The sequence below is a fragment of the Cephus cinctus genome, unplaced genomic scaffold, assembly GCF_000341935.2.
Source record: "Cephus cinctus unplaced genomic scaffold, Ccin1 Ccin1_scaffold0401, whole genome shotgun sequence".
Taxonomy (NCBI): Eukaryota; Metazoa; Arthropoda; class Insecta; order Hymenoptera; family Cephidae; genus Cephus; species Cephus cinctus.
The window spans coordinates 753,145-774,287 of record NW_014333085.1 but is presented as its reverse complement, the minus strand read 5'-3'; the positions used below and the strand labels follow the sequence as shown (position 1 = coordinate 774,287).

The following is a 21,143-nucleotide window of genomic DNA, read 5'->3' as shown; positions in this document are numbered from 1 at the left end:
GGGGGGGGGGGGGGGGGGTCGCAGGGAGAGAGGGAGAGAGAGGGGAGGGAAAAAAATCTAACATCCCTTAACCAACAGCTGCCCCGGCGCTCTGATGGAATTTATGGAGTTCGCCCTGGCAATATTGGTTTTTGCTTGCGCGAAATGGGCTTGCGAAATAGAAGTGGCCCGATAAAGCCGGCAGGGTGTCATGACTGATCGCATTGTCGGACTTCGTATCTAACAGACATAACGTTCAAGGGGCAAGATAAGGGACGAAGGATACAAAATATTCGACTTTGGGGCTGATTACGTATCGTCTTTCTAGGAGCGTGTGACGTCATGTTGTGGATAAATAGGGGATGCTTAGTGATTTCTTTTTTTTTTATTCTGATACAAAATTACCTATAACGTAGATCAGAACGGATCTTGTGATTAATTGTAATTTGTTTTTACACCCTTAAAATTTCATCCCTCCAATTAATCGATACTATTGTCAATGACGCTTACGCGAGGGTTAGTCGAAATTATGCATTTCTTTTTTCTCATCGATATCTTTCGCCTGATCGGGTGATCGGTCCGTATTATGTTGACTTTTGTGCAGCTGCGGGGGCGAAGGGAAAGGGTTGATCTGTGAAAATTTATGCGTATAATGAGTTAAAGGGGGAAGTGGCAGTAATCGATAAAGGAAGTTTACTGGGACTGAATTCGGTCACGTGTCCCGGACACGTAGCCTTTCGCAAATGGGGCTTACGTGGAGGAAGCTCATTTTGAAAATTTCAATTGACTTGTCAGAGCTGCCGACATTTTCGAAATTTAAAGGTCCCGGCAGCTGATCCGCCTTTGTTACCTTTCCCTATTTATTTTCTCTTGTTGTTTCACGCTTTTAAAGACACGTGCTCTTACTGGAATGCCTGTACATACGTATGTTACATATGTATAGTATAGTATATATATATATATATATATAGTATGATGCATAAAAATCAATTGATTCTCAAGCTCGACTGTTACTAAATCTGACAGCTGTCACGCTGTCAAACAGACATAACACCATTGAGAGATATTCCATATTGCAAAAGAACACATTTTCTTTGACGTCACTCAAAAGATGGTAAACAGAAATAAATATTAAAAAAAAAAGTTTTATCAATTAACACAAATAAATATATAATTAAAATCGTGCACGTATGTCGATCCGTTAAGAAGAAGCCTGCAATAACGTATTCGTGGGATAAGCAATTATCGAAAGGGGTCTACCTTAGAATTTGTCTAATCGGTATGTCCGTCCTTGTCTTGCGCGCGTAATCCTCGATAGCTCCGTCTCTCTCGCACTCGCGGGAGCTATAGGAAACTCGAGAATTTAAAGAACTTTATCACTCGCCCGCTACTACGACTACGTTGGCGACTTGCCAACGGTTACCGCAGTACATTGTCCAACCGTTGCCTATGGAATTTTATCAATCGGTGCTTGACCAACGTCACGCAATTGACAGCTGTCAAGAATGACTGGGCGCCGGTTTCTACTGTACGTCGATTCGTGATACTTGACCATGGTAAAAACATTTCAACGGAAACATCTCTCCTGGCAGGATTTACCGATTGGCCGTTGAATTTCAGGACGGAGTTTCGATATCGCTTTTCCACCCTTGGCCAAGGGTGTGCGATTTTTGTCAGAGGGACGAATATACCTAGAAAAAGAAAGTGTAAACAGAATATAAGGGAAGCGAAGTTTAGAGCTCAGTCGGCCGTCTGCTTTTAGCCCCCCGGGGGGGGGGGGGTCCATCTCGGAGGGTTCAAAACGAAATACGAGCGTTCCCATAAGGCAAGACTCTCATGGTTTTAGCCCCCCGGGGGGGGGGGGGGTCCATCTCGGAGGGTTCAAAACGAAATACGAGCGTTCCCATAAGGCAAGACTCTCATGGCGAACCCTCCTGGTAATACCGGGCGCAGTAGCGCCACCCTTTCTTAAGGGATGAACGACACCAGCTGTCTTCCGATCGATAAGGGCGGATGACCATTCCTAATATTCCGATATCCATCATCCCCCTGGCACTTCAGCGCTCAACTTATTGCAATATTTTTACAAGGGCTTCAAAACCCACCCCCGTGATGTCGAGCCGGTAGACACGTTTCTTCAGTTTTGAATGAAGCTGTACGCTCGGGCATCTATTATTCTTTTAGGCGCATACTTTTGTATATCTCTTTCATCCCCTATTTCTCGCTATCGAGTCATCGATAACAGATGCCAATCTGCCCGTAAAGAAAATTCTCAGCCTCGTGTCGATCTGTTCGCCTGACGTGGCTACGTTTCATTTGAAATCCCAAAGGTTCGGGGTGGCACGTCGGATGGCGCTGGGGTTTCATTCCGCGCGAATCTCTTCCCGCTGGCAGATCGCGAGGAACTCGGAAGGAAGATGAAAGACATCTAAGGGTGGAACCTCGACTTGAGTTGGGTGTCAAACCTCCTTAGAAGTTATTTCCTGTAAATCGGCTCGATAAAGAAAAATTCATCGAATTCAATTCAGTCGACGATGCTTATCGGGAAATACGTCGATGTAGTGATAAGGACGGCGGAAAGTAATAACAACAACGAGCTGGCTGGTTCGGAGCTCAGAGGACTTTTGGCTCTCGGTGCCTGCGGGAATTCGACTGGTACAGTCCGACTCAACAATATTGTACGTATCCATACTGCGGTATATCGATAGTTAATGATATTTTATTGATAAGGTAGAAAGTTTAATCAATGAAAAAAAATCATTTGGGAATTTTGCAAAAAAACAATCTTGAAAGAATCCCTCATTTGACGCGTGTATACTTCTATTATAGATGAGATACGCGGCTTAGCCGGCAAATGACAGCGGATCAATTTACTGGCTTAAAGTTTGATGGCTAAAAGACAAGGGAAAAGAGTTTCATTAGCGTCGCTGTAGCTGCGCTCTATATAGAAACTACCTGCTTGAAATTCATCTCTATAGTAGACACATGAAAGGGACGACAAGCCTTTGGCTTTATTGGATTTCATTAATTTCTGGACCGTAATGGCTTTTTGAGGATCAGCCAAAGAATAAGTGGCGAGTAAATCCTATTGGGTATCTTTAGGTAATGTTTTTTTTAAATATAATATAATAATGTAGATTAAGTCAAAGTTAAATGTAAAACGCTGATAAGGTTAAGTAATTCGGAGATAGAAGAAATCTGTTGGATAACAGAATTTTAATCGTATACGAAAATTTGTAGGTTCTTTTTATTTTAAAAAAATGCCCTCCGACCCCATCGGTAAAAAGTGCTCGAAAGTTTTCACGGACCCAACTATTGGCTGGCATATCGGAAGAATAGGAATTTTGATTTCCCTTGGTTTGGATCAAGACCTTTTTTTTATTCTGCATGATCCCTTAACGTTATTCAACCTTACAATTTTTTTTTTCGTTTCATCCCTTTTTTTTACCTGCCCACGTATATCATTGTCCGTCGGCCTTGGTGGGCGAATGTCTTTCTGCCGTTTCAACATAGAAATCCACGATGGATACTTTAACATGCATTATTCAGGTATAGGGAATTTCTTTTTATGCAATGTCGCATATTTCATCGAAACGTTGCTACGTTCTTGATAAAAGTACGTCGGTACGTGGTGGGGTAGGAATCGATATTAGGATATACCCTACGGATGTAAATCGTTATTAAATGAACTTGGCAAATGAGGGAAATTCGAAATGTCATAGGGAGGTATATGAGCAGTAAGTTCGTAATACGTGGTATATTGGTAGATAAGGAAACAAAAATTACTGTAGCAATATATATATAGATATATACTCGTCTTTTTATTTACAATTTTATTATTCGTTAGGATCTTTCGTCCCTTTGATACAGACGTTATACAAAATCCAGGGTGAGTGGGCATCCGGCCATTAATCATAATAATAATGGTGTCTTGTTCCGGGAATTTGGAAATTCTCAAAAAATCCATACAGTAGCAAGTTAAAGAAAAAGAATAATTTAATGAAAATAGTAAAATCTAAAAAATACTTGATGCTAATGGAGAGTCGGAGGCATGCAGTAAATTCCATTGAAATTGGTCTCGTACGGTATGCAGATACGCAGACTGGTGCAATGGGAAACAGGATGCACCGAATGCACCGAATGCACCGGTCAATGCATATGACCGTACGATTAATTCGTCAGCGAGTGCATTAATTCGTCGCAGGCAACGAGCCGTTACGTTTGCTTAAACAAAACGATAATGAAAACGGGCACATTGAAAATGCCAGGCTCTTCGTTTCGAAGCGCCAGCCACGTGGGAGATTGAAAATTTAAATGGCGTTATCTACGCAAGGCCAGAATCTGATAACTAATTCCGGCATCTTTATTTTTGTTTCAGGATATGTCGGAATACAAGTGCGAGAATGGCAAGCCGCCAATTTACGTGCCGCACAAACCAGTCACAGGAGTAATCGGAGCGTCGTTCAGCGTAGTGTCGATCATGGTTGCCAACATTCTACGATTATTCAAGGTAAATAATAAGAGCATCAAAAGAGCGTAGAAAGACGAAGGGAAAAGAAAAAAAGGTTCCTATGGAATTATACCTCTACCGCCATCTGTCGTTCTTGGCGTTAAATATTTGTTAACGAGTAAAGCACTTGGGGACCTCGCGAAGGAATTGTAAATTTGCCAGCGATAACCGCAGGAGTTTCCACGAGGCGACAGTTGGGCAGTTTATGTGTGGCAACGTCGCCACTTTCTCAAAGGTCCAGCCAACCTGCCAGCCACGTGGCTTAAGGGAGACAGAAGATTGGACACGTGTTCAATCTCAGAATTATCTTATCGATTTTGTCAAGTCTGGACCTCGTATTATCTGCATCTTAAATCTTCAATCTTCAATCTTCAATCTTATGGACCTCAACAGTGACCTTTATCGCTCATTCAAAAATTAAGGTCAGTCGTCCCAATCCCATTCACTTTCCTCTCTTGTACACTGTCTATACGAATCCTGTTTCTTTGTGCGAACTGCCAGTCGGTTCGCCAACTGGATGAGACGAAGCAGCTGCCACTTTTTGTCAGCTGGTCGACGAAACTTAATCAAGTGCGATTAAACGATATGACACTCGAACGTCGCCGAGTGACTCCTACGTGAGAAGAGGACTTAACGTTCCTGGTATCTGGTCTACGTAACAGGGCTGCTTTTTGCTCAGTTGATAATTAGGGTGCCGGCACGCTGGGTATATTGTGTGTACATTAGGTATAGTATATTACGGGGGATGATCCGTCTTCCTTTTCTATGTCTCTCACGTGTAACGCAGAGACAATACCGATGATGATTGATAATGATTGATCAGGGTTGGACTGTCATTAATGAAATTACAGATGGGAATTAATATAATTGTTCTATGGTAAAGTTTTTTTTTTATATTAATTAATATCCGCAAAGAGGATGGACGATTATTGAAAATTGTTAAACGATTAATAATTGCTTCGTCGACGAGGAAAATATAAAATCAATGTGTAGATTGATAATATTGATTTTGATTTTATCGAAAAAATTGATTGGTCGGGTGAATTAATATTTTTCTCCCATAAAAACAAGCCCTGCAACCAAGTTACTTTATCGAACGTCCCTTCGATGTTCCCTTCGCAGGTGACGTATTTCCAAAATGTATATCCTACTACTGCAGCCTCACCCAGGACAGCCACCCTTAATCCGACCCTTGATGATTCTTCATCTCGGAGACAAAACCCCCTGGGGTCCAGTCGTTTTGCGGGCTTTACGAGTCGCCCTGATTAAATTAATAGAATTCGAGGCTGCACGCTGCTCGTCCTGCGCGATTGAAGCACAAAAGCTGCAAAGTCCTTCGCCGCCGTACTTATGCCTTATTCCTGTATAAGAGAAAGGAACAAATTCGATTCTCTCTCCTGTCCAAAAGTAAGCCTGAGTCTTGAAGTATTTTTCTTGGGGGGAAGAGGAAAGTCAGAGATAACTACGAGTCAATGGCGCCGGAAACAGCCATAAATAACAAATTTAATTGTATCGCGAAAGCCAAAAACACTGGAATTTATTTTTGGAAATCCTAGAATTCACGTAATTCACAGTAAGACGTAAATTCTCTTATCTCCTTTGAGAATAAAACTTTTCACCACCTTCGCCACCTTCGCTACCTTCACGCATAGGGATTCTGCCTGATGGGATCGAGGTTACTTTTGAAATTTGGCGATTTCGCCGCTGCTTTTATTTAACCTGCTCTTTCTACGTGCTGCTGGTTCGTATCAGTTTTATTGGACTGGACAAAGGCACGCAGACGCCATTCAAAACAGTGCTCCCTCGATTCGGGTAGAGGGGCCGATAAAATATAGGGAATCCAAAAAAAATTTTCAAAAAAAGAAAAAATTCTAATTACATCCCATATCAAAAGTTCGCGAAACTGCCAAACGAGATGAAACAGACGCGTTCCAGCACAGCCGCCATTTTGTTGCTTAACAAAAGCTCCGACTATCTTAAGCTCGCCATCCGAATGCCAAAGAACACAATGGTCTGAGCGTGTCGATCATCTGCGCAGCATCCGAAAGGAGCAGACTGTATCCCAGGGCAGTATCGCGTGTATAAAAATAAGACAATCTATCAAAATCCTCAGTGATTATACCCCTGGCTTGAGTTTCCGTTGCTCCGTTTTAGAAATTTATCCATCTACCTCCCTCGATATATCTGTATACATCTACAAGCATCCAATTTTATACATATATATATATTCCTTGACGTCGAATAAACAGACAGCAGCTTTCAGATCCATCTTAATCCTTTACACGGGTCCTTCGTCCCCCAGCGTGATTTCAAATTCGATACCGACGGCCAGCCCGGAGCTTTAGCATGCGCGAAAGCTCTTCCACGCGAAATACCAATAACTCGTCAATAATTTACGATGGATTAACCCAGGCTTACAATCTCCAATGACGTAACTTCCTTTCATGCCCAATAAAGGTATACATCTTTTTTATCCATCTACGACACAGCCGTTTGTTTATCACTCATTTAACGTATATACCTCCAACAGTGAAATATATCTCTGAGCACAAAAAGCTTCCACACAGGCAAGCATTACACGAGCCACGTGCTTTTCTAGCTTTTGTCAAAATATGCAGGGTTGAAATAAAAGTATCAAAAAATTTCCAGGTTGCATCCCTGCACTACGTATGTCGTTCCGCTCAACCGTGTCACGTATGTGCTTTTATGAATCTCCATATCATTTGCGCATATATATATATATATATATATATATATATATACTTATCTGTAGCCACATACCCATGCTTCGTTGGCTTCGAGATATCGAGCTTTACGAGAAGCAGCCTAATGGGAAAGTTGCTTTTGGTCCACGAGCCTCGGCGTTACGTAACCCGCACATACAGCAACCCCGGTGGGTTGTCTGAAATAACACAATACATCAGAGAGATACGAGTGCACTGTGCTGCTGGTGCTTACTTTTTGGCCATGGAAACTTGGCTTGAGGTAGTAAAAGTGACGTCGTTCGCCGGAACCTAGGAGAATTTGGGGAGGCAGGTCGAAACGGCGAAAACTGTAGTAGTAACGCAGATCCTTACGTTCAGATACGATTGTCCTTTTGGCGGTACCATTATCACCGTTATTATCCTCTTATCGTATCTACCGGTGACTATGTGCCTTTTCACGAAAAGCTTCCTCGCTAACGGTCCGAATCCACCGTAAGCCACTTCTGGTTTAATGAACTTTGACAATTTAGTAAATTGTCATCTTCGCTATCTATAACTTTGCTAATACGGCGGATAGATAAGAAAAACTCATTTTTTTTTTTTTTTTTCTATTTTCCTCTATTCCTCTTTACAGAGTAGGACTGTTATTCGTTAGGCTGATGAGGATCGAGCAATATTTATTTTTTATCTCTGTATATATATTTCCTCCCTTTTTATTGTGACGAAAGATAAAGAAGAAAGCCTTTTGCTGGTACTGGCTGTGTGGATACTTCATTTTTTTTTCTTTGTTTTTTTCTTTCAGATTCCTCAATTGAGCTATGCCTCCACCAGCATCGAACTCTCGGACAAGAGTCGTTACGAGTACTTCAGCAGGGTGGTGCCACCAGATAATTTTCAGGCCCAGGCGATGGTGGAGGTTATACATATCCTGGGATGGAAATACGTATCGACAGTGGCAGTGGAGGGTGACTACGGGGAGAAGGTGAGATTAGTATTGCATAGTATGTGTATGAATTAAATAAATGAAAATTACTCACTTGGGCCTAGGACCATGATTAGGATTGGGCCGGAGGTTGTTCCTTCAGGCATTTCCAAAATGACTTGTGTCTTGAACCTGCGTATTGTCTGGGTCACGTGGTTGGTGCTTGTAGACTGATGAACAGCTGCTAATTAGCGTAATGGCTCGTTACAATGGTCAGATTCCTCCTTGGCAGAGAAGCTTGCAGTTACTGATGCGATGCTACTGCAATTACACGGTTAAGGTTAGGTTAGGTTCTTGTTCTATCCAAGCGCTCGGTAATCGTGGGTGTATGTACTGATGATATGTTGGTAATCTGATACCTTGTTTCAAAATCTATTTACCTACAGGAATACAGACAATAGACGTCTCTTGGTACGTCATGGTCTCGGTACTAGAGTCAGCAGGGCTTGAATATGAATAGTACCATGGAAGAAGTCTAGATGGCGGAGTGGCGCTGGTGTCGCTGTTCTAAAGTGAATTTAGCTTGCATTGTCAATGCGAGGAAAGATCGCGCGTCTCGAATCGAGAGAAACGTTAAGGGTGTTTCGGCGGGGAAGAAGCGTCGGAACGTCGCGCGACGCCGGATTGTATATCCGACGGCGGTGCTTTAATCAGTAGGAGTCGTCTTGGTTTTATTTTCGTTTCTTCTTGTTTCTTTTTCTTTCTTTTTCTCCTTTTTCGTATTCATAATGAAGCATCGACAAGAAATTGCGGGAGAGCGGGATGAAGAGGGAGTAAACGAAGGATGGAGTGACGTAGCGAAGGTAACGCGCATGCGCAGTGGCCACCTCATATTCCCCTAGGCGTATTTAGTATTTTTTTTTTGTATCTTTCATTTGTTCGAGACTGCGTAAACGTCATGGGGATTTTTTTCAATCTCGATATTCCATCGTTTATCCACGAGCCAGGAAAGTTGATGGAGATTATTTAGCGTTTCATCCGGGAATGGTCGTGGGATATTTGGAAGTTTGTATCTCCGTTTGAAAAGCATCGAGTTGGGCTATCTCAGACACGTAGAATCACCTAGCCCTGGGCTAACGGCGATTTTAGTCGCTTGGGGACAATTTCTTGTTCTCGGGATTTGATGAATTTCTTGGCAATGCCATTTTATCGGCGGAATTAATGAATTTGAATTTTTTTTAAGTAATCAACGTTCCTTATTGACAGACCTTTAGGGCATTGTTATTCGCAATCTCTTGGATAACTCGATTAAATTCAAGTTACTCACCCTTGGACAGCCGGATGATGGATCTCAAATGGAGATTTTCATCATAATATTTGTCCTTTTGCAAAAGTGCCTCACTGCCGCTGATTAGGATTCCCTGACAGTTTACTGTTGGGGCAACCTAATTGTATTTCACTGTCAAAGACGAAAAGGAGAGAAAAAAAATTATGAAATTTTTTTTGAGAAATGAAAATTTAAAAAATTGTTTTGTAATTCTATTACAGTCGCTTGAAGGTCGGTCGTCAATAAGGCATCAAATATGTTTATAAACGAGATTCATCTTGACACCAAGGCTAAGGGATGAAATAAATCGTGGGAATTGGCCCATTCGAGCCCTAATTGGAAAAACCGAGAATCCGCGATGGAGAAGGAAAAATACATAATGCGCGGAGGAAACGAGGGCCAAAGTCTAAGGACGGCGGGCCAGGAGGGTATAAATGTTAAGATCTGCCATCTTTAAATAAGAGAACCTTCCCTAACGAGCAAATTACTTAACGAAGCTCAGTCTCCTCGACAATTGCGTGAGTCTGCTCGACCCACTTTCTTTGGACCCCCGTTAGAGAGCACCACCTGCCGAGAAACAGGTAGGGGTCCTTCGTGACATCGTCCCTTATATCATTACAACCACTATCATCATCATCCCCTAACGGTAAGACACGCACCCACTGCTTTAGTTTGCCAATCGCACGGGACCAGATCAGGCACCCTCGCGAATGGACCAAACCCACTGTCGAGGGATGCAAAATTAGAGCAGGGAAATAAAAATTAGCCGGGACCGTTGAAGCTACCAAGACGCGGAGAAATCAGCCCTAATTTATCTCCAGAAGACACGAGACACAGAGGGCAGAGCCTCGAAATTCCATTAGAACGAAATTCTATCAATTAGCCACAAATCCCGAAGGGCTGTCCCAGCCCTGGCCCAAAGGCCAAAGGCCGACGGCCGACGCAGCCCTGGTAACACAGTCCACGCATTCCGTTCCCATTTCGAAGCCCAGAGCTTCTTGCACCCCCTTTTTATTTCATCATGGGCTTCAGATTCTCCCAATCGTACAGACGCATAATGAGTCCAATGTGAAAGGAAGAAATATAAATAAAACAAAAATGCATCCCTTCGTTATTCAATGCGACCCCTCGTTAATCCACGGCTGAATTTATTTTTTCTCACCCTGCGTAGAGAAAATAATTGTTTTTTCTCCCACTGTTCTCAACATCCTGGTCAACCCTGACTCTCTAGTACTCTCTAGTAGTAATTCAATGTCCAGTTATCGCGATTCGCATGAGACCAAAAATTATGACTATATATATATATATATATATACGGTTATATAGCACAGAGATATCTCGCCCTATGACCATTGTCCATTTAGCACCCTGAACGTAGGCGATAACTGGCACCAAGCTGCAATGAATAATTCCCCTATGATAATCATTTATGTACTTATATGGGGACTAGACATTCATAGCGTTTATGCGGTGACTGTACAAGTGTACATAGTATGTCCATTATGTAAATCCTATGCAATACAGCGAAACGACTGTAGCTAACCGAGTTTTGCATTACGGCGCTCGAGGATTCCGATAGGATTGATAAGATTTGTTATCAGCTAACATTTCTGAAGGATATTACATATATATTGTAATATTATTGGGGAGGGGGGGTGGTGGTGGTGAAATATTGGTTATGTTTACTTTGGCCGGATATTAATTGGCAGGAATCCTTCGATCGGCAGCCAATCGAATGTTTGGTTTGCTACTGCGTGCGATTATTTGTCTTTAATTAAAATAATTTATTACTTTGTCGCGTCGAACTTTTTTTTTTATTAATCAACAGAAGCGTCAGTGTCGCGTAGACCGATTTTTGGACAATTTACGAAAATTTTGTAATGCGCGTAATTTTTTATGGGTAAATGTACAGGGATTTACCGTTATCTCAGACGTATTGGAGAACGTGTAAGAAGCTGGTGAAAAATTGAGGGTAAGGAAAAAAGGAAGAAAGAGGTAAAAAGTAAAAGCGGTGTGTATTTCAAGTGGATGATAAAGTTAAGACGGCCGACTGTCTTTCATCGGTTTGGCAGTCGGGCGAAATGAAATTTCGTTTCTCAATCTCAACGGGGAATCCCCGGGATCCCGGAGAAGCGTCTATCTCCGTGGGCGGATGAAAGGAGTCGAAAGGGATGAAAGCGACGAGTACCGTCGGATACGAAGTATACCGAAGCTGGGGATTTTAGGAAAATAATAAAAAAAAAAAAAAAAAAAAAAAAAAAAAAAAAGAGAGAGAGGGAGAAGAGGATAAGTAAAAATAAGGAAAACCAAGAAAAACGTACAGTAAATTATAAAATGGAGTATTGGATTACTCGGTCATAAATTAAATCAATGACAAATCCAATTATTCAGCCCCAATTTGCTGTCTCCGATCATTACACGTGAAATCCGTATGTCAGTCGATACTGTCACTGGTAGTCGAAGGGGACGAAAGATTTTTATAAAATTGTTCTTCGATAACAAGATATTTTCGGATCTTCTTACAAAATTATACGGGCTACCATCCCTTATGTAAAATCGTACAACCCCCAGGGGTGCCTCTACATGTAGGGGCCCCTTCGCCGTAGGGCTTCCACAGTTGTCACTCGATCGGTACCTTATCGCGTTGGATAAATTTTAAGGGTTGCCAAGCGTAACCCTTCTCCATCCCCCAGACGATTATCAAATGCGCCCAAGAGGGTGCCTCCCCCCCTGAATAAATATTTTCAAAAATCACTTTCCCTCGACACCCCAACTTTTTAACGACCTCGTCAAGTAAAAGTAATATCGATCAATCACCGTGGGTTCGTTCGATTTTTTTAAGCCGTCCTTGAATTTTCTATCTAACCTTGAGCTGAAAGGACGCCAGCGTCCCGACGGCAAAGGGATGTAAACCGGAAACGGTAAAAGAAATTTTCGTAAACCTTATACACGCGTTTCCTAACCTTTTCCAGCCTTTAAAGTGCCCCTTAGCATTTTGGCTTGCTTCTTTTATACACTGAGCAACCCTTAAAAACCACCCCTAATTTTTCATCCCATTTACCCGTGCGGTATCATTTGACACTTTTACAAAATGTATATACTTTCGTTAACAGGCCGTCCCTTTGTTAGACTTATTATTTCCCCCCCCCCCCCTTTTTTACTCATCCCTTATAGTGCAGGTTAACGATTATTTCATTTAGATACTTGATATGTAATTTTTTTCAACCCTTGCCTTTTCATCCCCCTTACAAAACTACCTTGTTTCGTTTCACCTATACGTATACATAGCTTCTGCGACGACTTTGACTTCGATACTCAAATTTACTCCTTCTACCGGGTAGCCTCGAGCAACAGGGACTATATGTCAGGAGACACGTCCCTTATACATGTATGAAAATTGAAATCATATTTCACGAAGCAAAGGAGCTGAAAAGTCTATCCCCGTGTAGAGGTTATATATATATATATATATATTTATATATTTTCCACCATAAATTTTCTCGCAGCACTTTTTAAATATTTTTCACAATTTTGTAATAATTTTGAACCTTCCTCAAAAAGTATATATCTATAGTTGTCAGTATCGATACAATCGTCAACATTCCATATACCCTACTTCCTCGTACACCCTTGTTTCACACGTGGCGTAAGAATCAATAAAAAAAAACGCCCTCCTATATTTTTCCCAAATTAAAATAGATCGTCTTAACTCCAATTCCAAGTAATCCCTGTGCGTGTCCCGAATTCAAAGGACCACCCCAAGCCTGAACGAACGAAAGCAGCCGAGGAGCCAAACGAAAGAAAACAAAGTAGGTTGGTGGGAATTTGAAAGTCTAACCATGAGACATCATCCTCTTGAATCGGTTCACAAGACAAGATTAACTGTATGACAAAAAAAGACAATAGGGTGGGATATCTGATAAAAGATTCCTTTCGTGTGCGAGTTAACAGAAAATGTATGACCGTCAGGAGTAATGGCGCTGGATGTAAATTCATTGTAAATAAAATGTGCAAATATAATTCAACACCCAGTAGCTGCTATGTGTAACGTCGGAAGGTAGTAAAGAGGCGCCAGAGTAATTTCCCATGTAAACCGCAGTCAGTACGTATACAGATTCAACAGTGCATACCTAACCAGTGCATATAATAGGTAGCCGTTATTTACCAGTGCCTACCACTGCCTATGGTAATACCGTTATAATTTACGTTATTATCTTGAATAACCTAAACTATGGGTTAATCACGTTACGGGGATAAAAAGCATATTGATATTTGTGGATAAATCTGAAACTGAAAGTATCACGTGATTTACAAATGAAATTCATTATTTTAGTGTAGTCGATCAAATAAGTGATGCGAATTTGAGTAAAGCGTAAATCAGCACAACGTGCCCACAAGCCTTTTGGAAATATGAGAAAATACTGAAATGCTCAGTCAGCCAGTCCGAACAGTGCTGAGGTTTACTGACGTGCGATCAAAGCCCGGGAAATATAATATAAACGTATAATAACCATGCGTGGAGTGTGTTTGATAATTTGAGGGAAAAGGAGAGAAATCAAAATTTCAAAGGAGAAAGGTATTAAAAAAATGACAGGAGTATGTGTATAGCGAATGAGGGTTCGTGACGTAGGTAGGGGAGTAGTGGGAAGTGTGGGCAAGAGGCAAAAGAGTGACGATGAAAAGGAAATAAATAAATATATATATGTATATAAGAATGAGAGAGAAAACTGGTAGAGTGAGAAATTGGGAAACAAAGGGGTCGTTTTGTGCCCCGTGGTAGTTAACTGCGTAATTCAATCTCGTGACGCATTTACCGATGTCGAGCGTCGTTCTCTTTTTTACCTTTATTCGTTTCTCTCTACTCCATCTGATTCCGATTTTGTTTTCCTTTTCAACCTTCAGTACAGTCTACCAGTTCAGCATGTCTAGACGCACGGGATTTGTCCTTGGTCGGTAGGTTTCAATAATTCAGGTCGCATATGGATATGTAATGAGACATGTGGTATACGTGTCTTTGTTGAGAGAGAAAAGTAATTGTGAGAGATATTTTTCTTGGGTGAACCAAGATATACTGGCTGTAACAATAATGACAGGTAAGGTTATGTCGTAAAGACGTAACGATATTTTACGCATCGCCGAGTTTGTATTATTTCGATTAAAAGAAAATAAGTAACTTTTTTAAACTTTGACAATGTCAATAAAAGTCCCGTTTTCCGATACTATCGATGTGAACGACTTTCGATTTTCCAACATGGTGGAGCTTCTCTGCGGATAACAGTGTCGACATCTAGGGAGCGTTCGGAAAGACATTTTCGTGGATCGAATTGAGTTAGCGGACGCGAACCCAAACGATACGTAGTTTGAAAATGGCGTCGGCGAAGTAACGAAACTTTGTCATTCACTGCAGAAGTGTCTATGCTCAGAGAACCGTTGCGTCACTTTACGCCAAAACTCCGAGTTCATCAAGAAAATCCGATACAGTCGACTGCCTGCATAATTACGCACCCAGTCCTCCGAGACGTGACGACTAGAGAAAGTGATATTACGAAGAGTTCCTATGTAGTTCAGTGTAATAACCAAGCGTTCGATAGACAGCGGGTAAGAGCGTGCTGTGAAATACAAAACAGTGTTTGAGAAGTCTTCCTTCCTTCCTTTTCCTTATGGCTGTATCCCCAATGGGGGACATTTGCCAGGAGAAGTCTTCGTCTTTACCTCAGGACGCGATACCTTAGAAAAAGAGTTTAAGGGAAATGCGACTATACAAGACGCCTATATATCCAGTGTCAACTGTAATTCCTGTCTATCGTTTCGTGCGCTGCTCTTCGACAGCCAAGTACCATCCTTGGCGGAGAATTCTTGGAATACTCGAAAGGAGGTGACGGAGATACAAATAATATTTAACGTAAATATAATTTTTATCTAACAACATAGAATCGTTATACATATTATTTACTCTCTGTTTCAGGGAATCGCAAGTTTCATTGCTCTCTCCGCCGAGTACAATATATGCGTGGCGGTCAGCGAAAAAATCTTGCGCAACGCCAGACCAGAAGATTTCGACAGAATCATAGAGCGTCTCAGTACGAAGCACAATGCCAGAGGCGTCGTTCTTTTCGTCGATGAAGACAACATAAGGTAAGCACAGTATACATATACTCTTACTCTTGTCAATATTGTTCCAAGTAATTATGATAACACGGAGCTAAAGTGCTCATACGATTCGTACGTTTACATTGTTAACTGTCGCGTATAATGAAATCAATACTGTTTAAGTCGTTTGTACTTCGGGAACCGTATAATATAACATGGTCTCTGTATCATAATACGTTAAAAAAAATTTTCTTGAGCCTTTTGTCATAGCTTACAAAGGGCTGTGTAATACCGCGTGTAAAGAGTTCATAAGCAATACGAAAAGTTATTAACAAATTACTGATAATTAAATTACATGATAAAGTAACTCTTGGGTATCTAGAATAGCCTTGCGCTCGTACGATACTGTACCTGGTTATTTAGGAAAGTAACGAGAGTACCTCGAGTACTGTGCAATTTATTAATTAAGAAATTTCTTTCCGTTTTAAGGTAACGATAATAACTTATAAAACTAACAGTTTTAAGAATTATGGCTATAAAGTTCTGGTATTAAAAAAGACAAATAAAATAAAAGACATGAATAACCTTTTAGATTTTCTTTAATGGGTATAGTCCATTAGACTATAGTGTGGTGCACATAGTTATATAGTGTGGTGCTAATTCAGTCTGTTAAAAGAATTTCAATAGGCTTCTATAGTTATGACTTGCTTTACAGTGAGATAGGGGAGAGGCAGTGGTAAATCAGTATATATTATATTTTAGAGTATTAAACATTTAACATAGTCGGTATGAATTGGCAAGGCTATTAGAAACAGACGTCACGGTAGTCAACGACGCCTGGCGTCGTTCAAGTCACGTTACCCTATACGTGGATATGGAGGATGGACGAAATTAATCGAAAGTGATTCTACCGGAAACAATGGCCATCCGGGTAGACGATCATCTTAATTGTAAAGGCAGTATTCATCGGTCTCCATTAACTGACGGCCTAGACGCTCGTGACGGTTAAATGCATCGTTTAGTTGCGAATGGCCTTAAACCTTTGACTATACGAGACAGAGGATTTGTTGTGACGACTGGAATGCTTATAAGGATTTGCTTTAGTCTATTTTTAGATATATCATAAAAGAAAATTGAAAATTAGTAGTAAAAATTTGTGGTGTATATTTTTTGAAGGAATTTCATTACGTAAAAAAATTTATTTGACGTACTTTATATTTTGAGTTTCATTCGAAATACCTCCGACTCTGGTCTTTCGTTATGGCCCAGACAATCGAATCGTGATGAAACTTGGTCGAAAATTTTGAAGCGACTAAGCACCGTATTGCGAAGTTTAATAATGGCGCCATTATCAGATGGAACGAATGGTACTAAGGAGCCAGGCTCTTTTGCGATACCGTAGTTATTCAAGTAATCATCTTCATTCTATTTGCCCTGCGGAATTTAAGGAGCTAACTTCAGTCCTGTGTTCTTCACGGATGGTTTACGGCGTTCTGTGTCCATGATGTATGCGTCGTCTACATTGGAATTCGTATACGACTTAATCATCAGTGTCACGAGTAGCTCGGCTACGACGGACGCGCATTGTCAACGGAGAGGATGATCACAAAATCCCACATGCGGACTCGCCGCTACGATTTAGCGGATTTTGGTGGCGGTTAAAACCGTAGCGTCGAGCATTTCCCTGTTCATCTCTATAATCATGCCTTTTCACTACACTCGTTTTCCTATATATTCTGGCATGTAATTCACGAGGAACAAAGATTATGGATATCCATAGAAATATGGACGAGCTAGAGCCACGAAACTTTGAGGGTTTGCGTAGATCTTTGATAATGACGTGGAATAATAAATTTTAATGACGAAACTTCGGGGACGCGAACAAAGAATGTCATAGAAGGTCGACTGCGAGTTAAATGATGCCCGAAGCTAAAGGCTAGTTCACAGGGATAAATGAATGAACGTGGAGTTCCATTTGGCGCTGCGCTTACCTCGAGGAGAACTCTTTGAAGGAGGCTAATAGTCCTGAAACTGTAAACTCAAATGTTTCAAATGTTTTTCGGTACTTTGCGCCGAGAATCCCGTCGGACGAGAATTCACGGAGAAATTACACGTTCGGGTAAAACATTAAATACGGCGCACGAACACGTGGCCATGTACCGAGCTACGTTCTATTTCTCATTCCAGTGTTTACAGTCTCGCATTTTACACAGTCCCAGCCCTAATTAACTGTCTCGACTAAATGGCAGTTTTATTGCGCGCGTCGAAACTGGATGCGTAGCGCGGGATTTTTGAATGTCTTCGGGACCAGATGAAATTTGAAACAAGCTTTTAATCACGACTGACTTAAGACAGGAAGTTTTAATTTAAATAAAATTCATTCCCTCGAGCGTCCATTGGATTCCCTTACGCGTAGTAGGACGCCCTTTGAATTACGTAATTCCCGGATTTTCCCTCCGAGCCAAAATGTCACGTGACCTCTGACAATCCTAACCCTAAATTGAACCTGGATATAGAAAAATGAGGGATGTTATCGGTAACTCGAATTTTCTCACGCTCTTAAGAATAATGGAATTTTTGACACAAATTTTGAAGGAAAAAAAAAAAATGTTACTTGCTGAATAATTACTATTAAAATAAATCCTGAAAGTCCATAAGAATCTAGATCACGATCGTCCTTTGTCTTCCGAGACAGAATTTCCCCAGGCAAATCGTATAATCCATGGGATTCATGCTGCTCCCGAAATCCTGGCAATTCGTTAGGTAAACGAAAATCACAAATAGAGGGCGAATCCCGTCTCTCCAGATTTCCTCCTCGCGGAGAGCACACGTCCGTCCAAGCAGGTATATACACAAATCCACCAATAACTCTATTCGAACAACGTATAGGAATATACAATGCTCTTCAGGCAAAATAGATACACGTAGAAATTTTAACGGCCGCCATAAATCCAAGGTTAGTCTGGGGTCAGCTCCTGGCTATGATTGTCCTAGGGATTTTGAAGCTTAAGCAAAACGATCAGCCAATCCCGTTCCGGGTCTCGCGAGTGGCTGGAAGCGTTTCTATGTAGCGTCCACAGGCTGCGCGCAGTCGTAGGTCTCTCCGGCTGGAGCTGTATAACTTTTATGTTTACTCGCCGATAGGTTGCCAAGTAGTATTGCCAGGAGACTATAAGGACACGTTCAGCCGGGGGGGGATGTAGCCTAAGGGAAAACTTATTAACGTCTTACAGGGAGGAGCAGGTGTTTATATCGGACAGGTAAAATTGTCGGTGCTTACCATTGTCTTTCTCCCTCCCGCTATACCGGATGTCAAATTAATTTGAAATTCCCTTTTACCTTTGTGCCACACGGCAAATCCCTTCTCGCTACTTTACTCGAGTAAGCTCCGGGACTCCTGGGGTGAATCCTACTGGTTATAAGGAATCGTGCGCTGCTGGGCTGAATTTAACCTTATTAAAATGTCTTCTTAACTTTGCCCTTCGTGTAAGCCTCTCAATGTGCCTTTATTGCTGGTAAAGGGAAACGAATAAGTCTAATAAAGTATTCAACAAATTAATTTTCAAACTTGCCGCCGGAAGGAATGGAGAAGCTATACTTTCTTTCGGTTGGGGCTGTCCTTTTATTTCTAATCTCTCTCGTCGGGACTCTTTCGTCGGAATTCATGTGCCCCACAGCCCCCCACAGCCCCCCACAGTACCTGCCGCATGACTTTGCGAGCTCATGCTCGGGAAATTGAAGTCGAGCCATTTCGCTGCGCTAGCCGCGCTCCTGGACTTCGAAAATAAAGAAAATAAATACTTTCCTCGGGGAAAATATCGAATTCCAGATTCTTACGAATATATTACAATTCAAGCATACCTCTCCGCGCGTATTTTCAATATTCGAGATACATCCTATACGTGGTTATGGGATACATTTATTCATCGTTCCTATCCGTTGGCTAGGGCACCACGTATCCTTCCTGGATTAACGTATCTCCAGGACATTCTTAGGACATTCCCAGAACATATGCCGTGGTCCTTTCCCGAATGTTATCTTGGGTTATATTTAATGAGATCGTACGTACCTTTTTTTTTTCTTTTTTTTTTTTCTTCTTTTTCTTTTTTCGAATCGAAACAAGCGTTTACGTCACTCTGGTGGAATTACATAAATATTATCTTTTATCGATACAAATTTAGTTTCCCCATCCACTCGTACAAGCAGCCTCCAGAATGATATTCTAATCACGCACGTAAACCCATATCGTACAGATATCTCTACCCGGTGATCCATTTGAAACTAGCCAGAAGTCCAGGCTTCCGCGTTAGTTGCGTCTCGGACAATGCCATCACGTGGACGAAGTATCCGAAAGCTTTGCCCTGTGCCGTTATACGTTTCGCGTGACCATTGCCGTTTTCTCATCGATCTGCCTCCGCACACGAATAAACCAGCTTCCTATGCGACGGGGGACCTGGAGACTTTTCGGTCCAGTGAACATCCGGTCGGCGCTGCTGATAGATATCACACGCTCGAAGTCACTGCAACTCTTATCATTTGTCTGAGCGCGTTATCTGGACGAGGTATTATTTTTGAAAGTGTAAACAAATTTTTTATCTTTATCAAACCCAGTCAGTGCCTCGGGTAAGTCAATGATGTGGACCGAGAAGAAAAAAAAGTTTCTAGTAAATTTAATGTCAATTCAAAAATTGGTATTATTCATGCACGTGACTCTTAATAGCTTCGTCAATACGTAACAAGATATATGCTCACGCGTGTACTTAAAACTTGTACGCGGCTGAAAATTGAGAACTGCCAGAACGTATATGGGCGAGTTTACACAGTGGGATATGCTTCGACAGGGTAAACGCACTTGAAGGGTGTCGCGGTAAGGAAAACATTTCTTTGGGGCCCGAGGATGGCTGCCAAAGGGGGTAAAGGCGGTATATCAAAGGACCACAATGCCTATGGTCGACATACTTGAGCCCCTAGTGACATAGCGAACGTCAACTAGGGAAGGTCTGTCAGGTTGGTGTATCCGTCACAAAATGGCATTCGACAAATAAGCTACGGAGGCTGATCAAATATTTTGGTAAGTACCCAAGAATGGCATCGTCCACTTGTATCCGTGTACCAGCCGACGGTACTATAGTCATATGAAAAATATAACCAGCATCGATAGGGACCAAAAAGGATAACTAATAATTGGACAAAATAAATTTGAGGTAAATTTTTGTAGGAAAAAAAAAAATCCTATTGATTTTTCTCTCAGCAGCCGAATCTTCCCGCGATTGACACAATCTCGTTTTACTTGGACGGCAGCCACATTCTTATCCCCTTTCGATTTTCCTACAAGACGTCACTCATGTGTCAAACTGATTGACGTCAGTCACTGCACCCATCTCCACGTACTTAACCCTTGGGGCTGGACTAGGCTGTAGATATTTATATATAGGTGTATTGCTTATATATAGACGATATACAGGGTATTAGCAAACAGTGCCCCCTTTAATGTCGAACCTTGCTCCGTCCCTGGTTATTCGCATCTGGTCATTTTTAAGTGAAACTTTTGCACGTGGACCCAAAATTGCCAGAGGGATGATTTGAATTTAGGGATCTTACCCCCCCCCC

The 21,143-nt window shown here is 41.6% G+C and overlaps 1 protein-coding gene and 1 long non-coding RNA gene across 5 annotated transcripts in view; one reads left to right on the top strand and one right to left on the bottom strand.

Annotated features, from left to right (window-relative positions):
• The window catches only part of LOC107267441 (metabotropic glutamate receptor 7), a 77,081-nt gene that overhangs the window by 28,299 nt on the left and 27,639 nt on the right, over positions 1–21,143 (top strand). For all 4 annotated transcript variants that reach the window (XM_025084564.1, XM_015739178.2, XM_025084563.1 and 1 more), the window contains exons 4-6: positions 4,358–4,489; positions 7,997–8,176; positions 15,409–15,578. In XM_025084564.1, the coding sequence (XP_024940332.1) occupies positions 4,358–4,489; positions 7,997–8,176; positions 15,409–15,578 (482 nt within the window). The remainder of the gene's footprint in view (positions 1–4,357; positions 4,490–7,996; positions 8,177–15,408; positions 15,579–21,143) is intronic.
• LOC112494292 lies at positions 8,049–8,608 on the bottom strand. The gene is made up of 3 exons (XR_003059565.1): positions 8,561–8,608; positions 8,232–8,437; positions 8,049–8,163 (listed from the first exon to the last, which is right to left on the bottom strand). It is a non-coding gene; the product is annotated as an uncharacterized LOC112494292 (long non-coding RNA).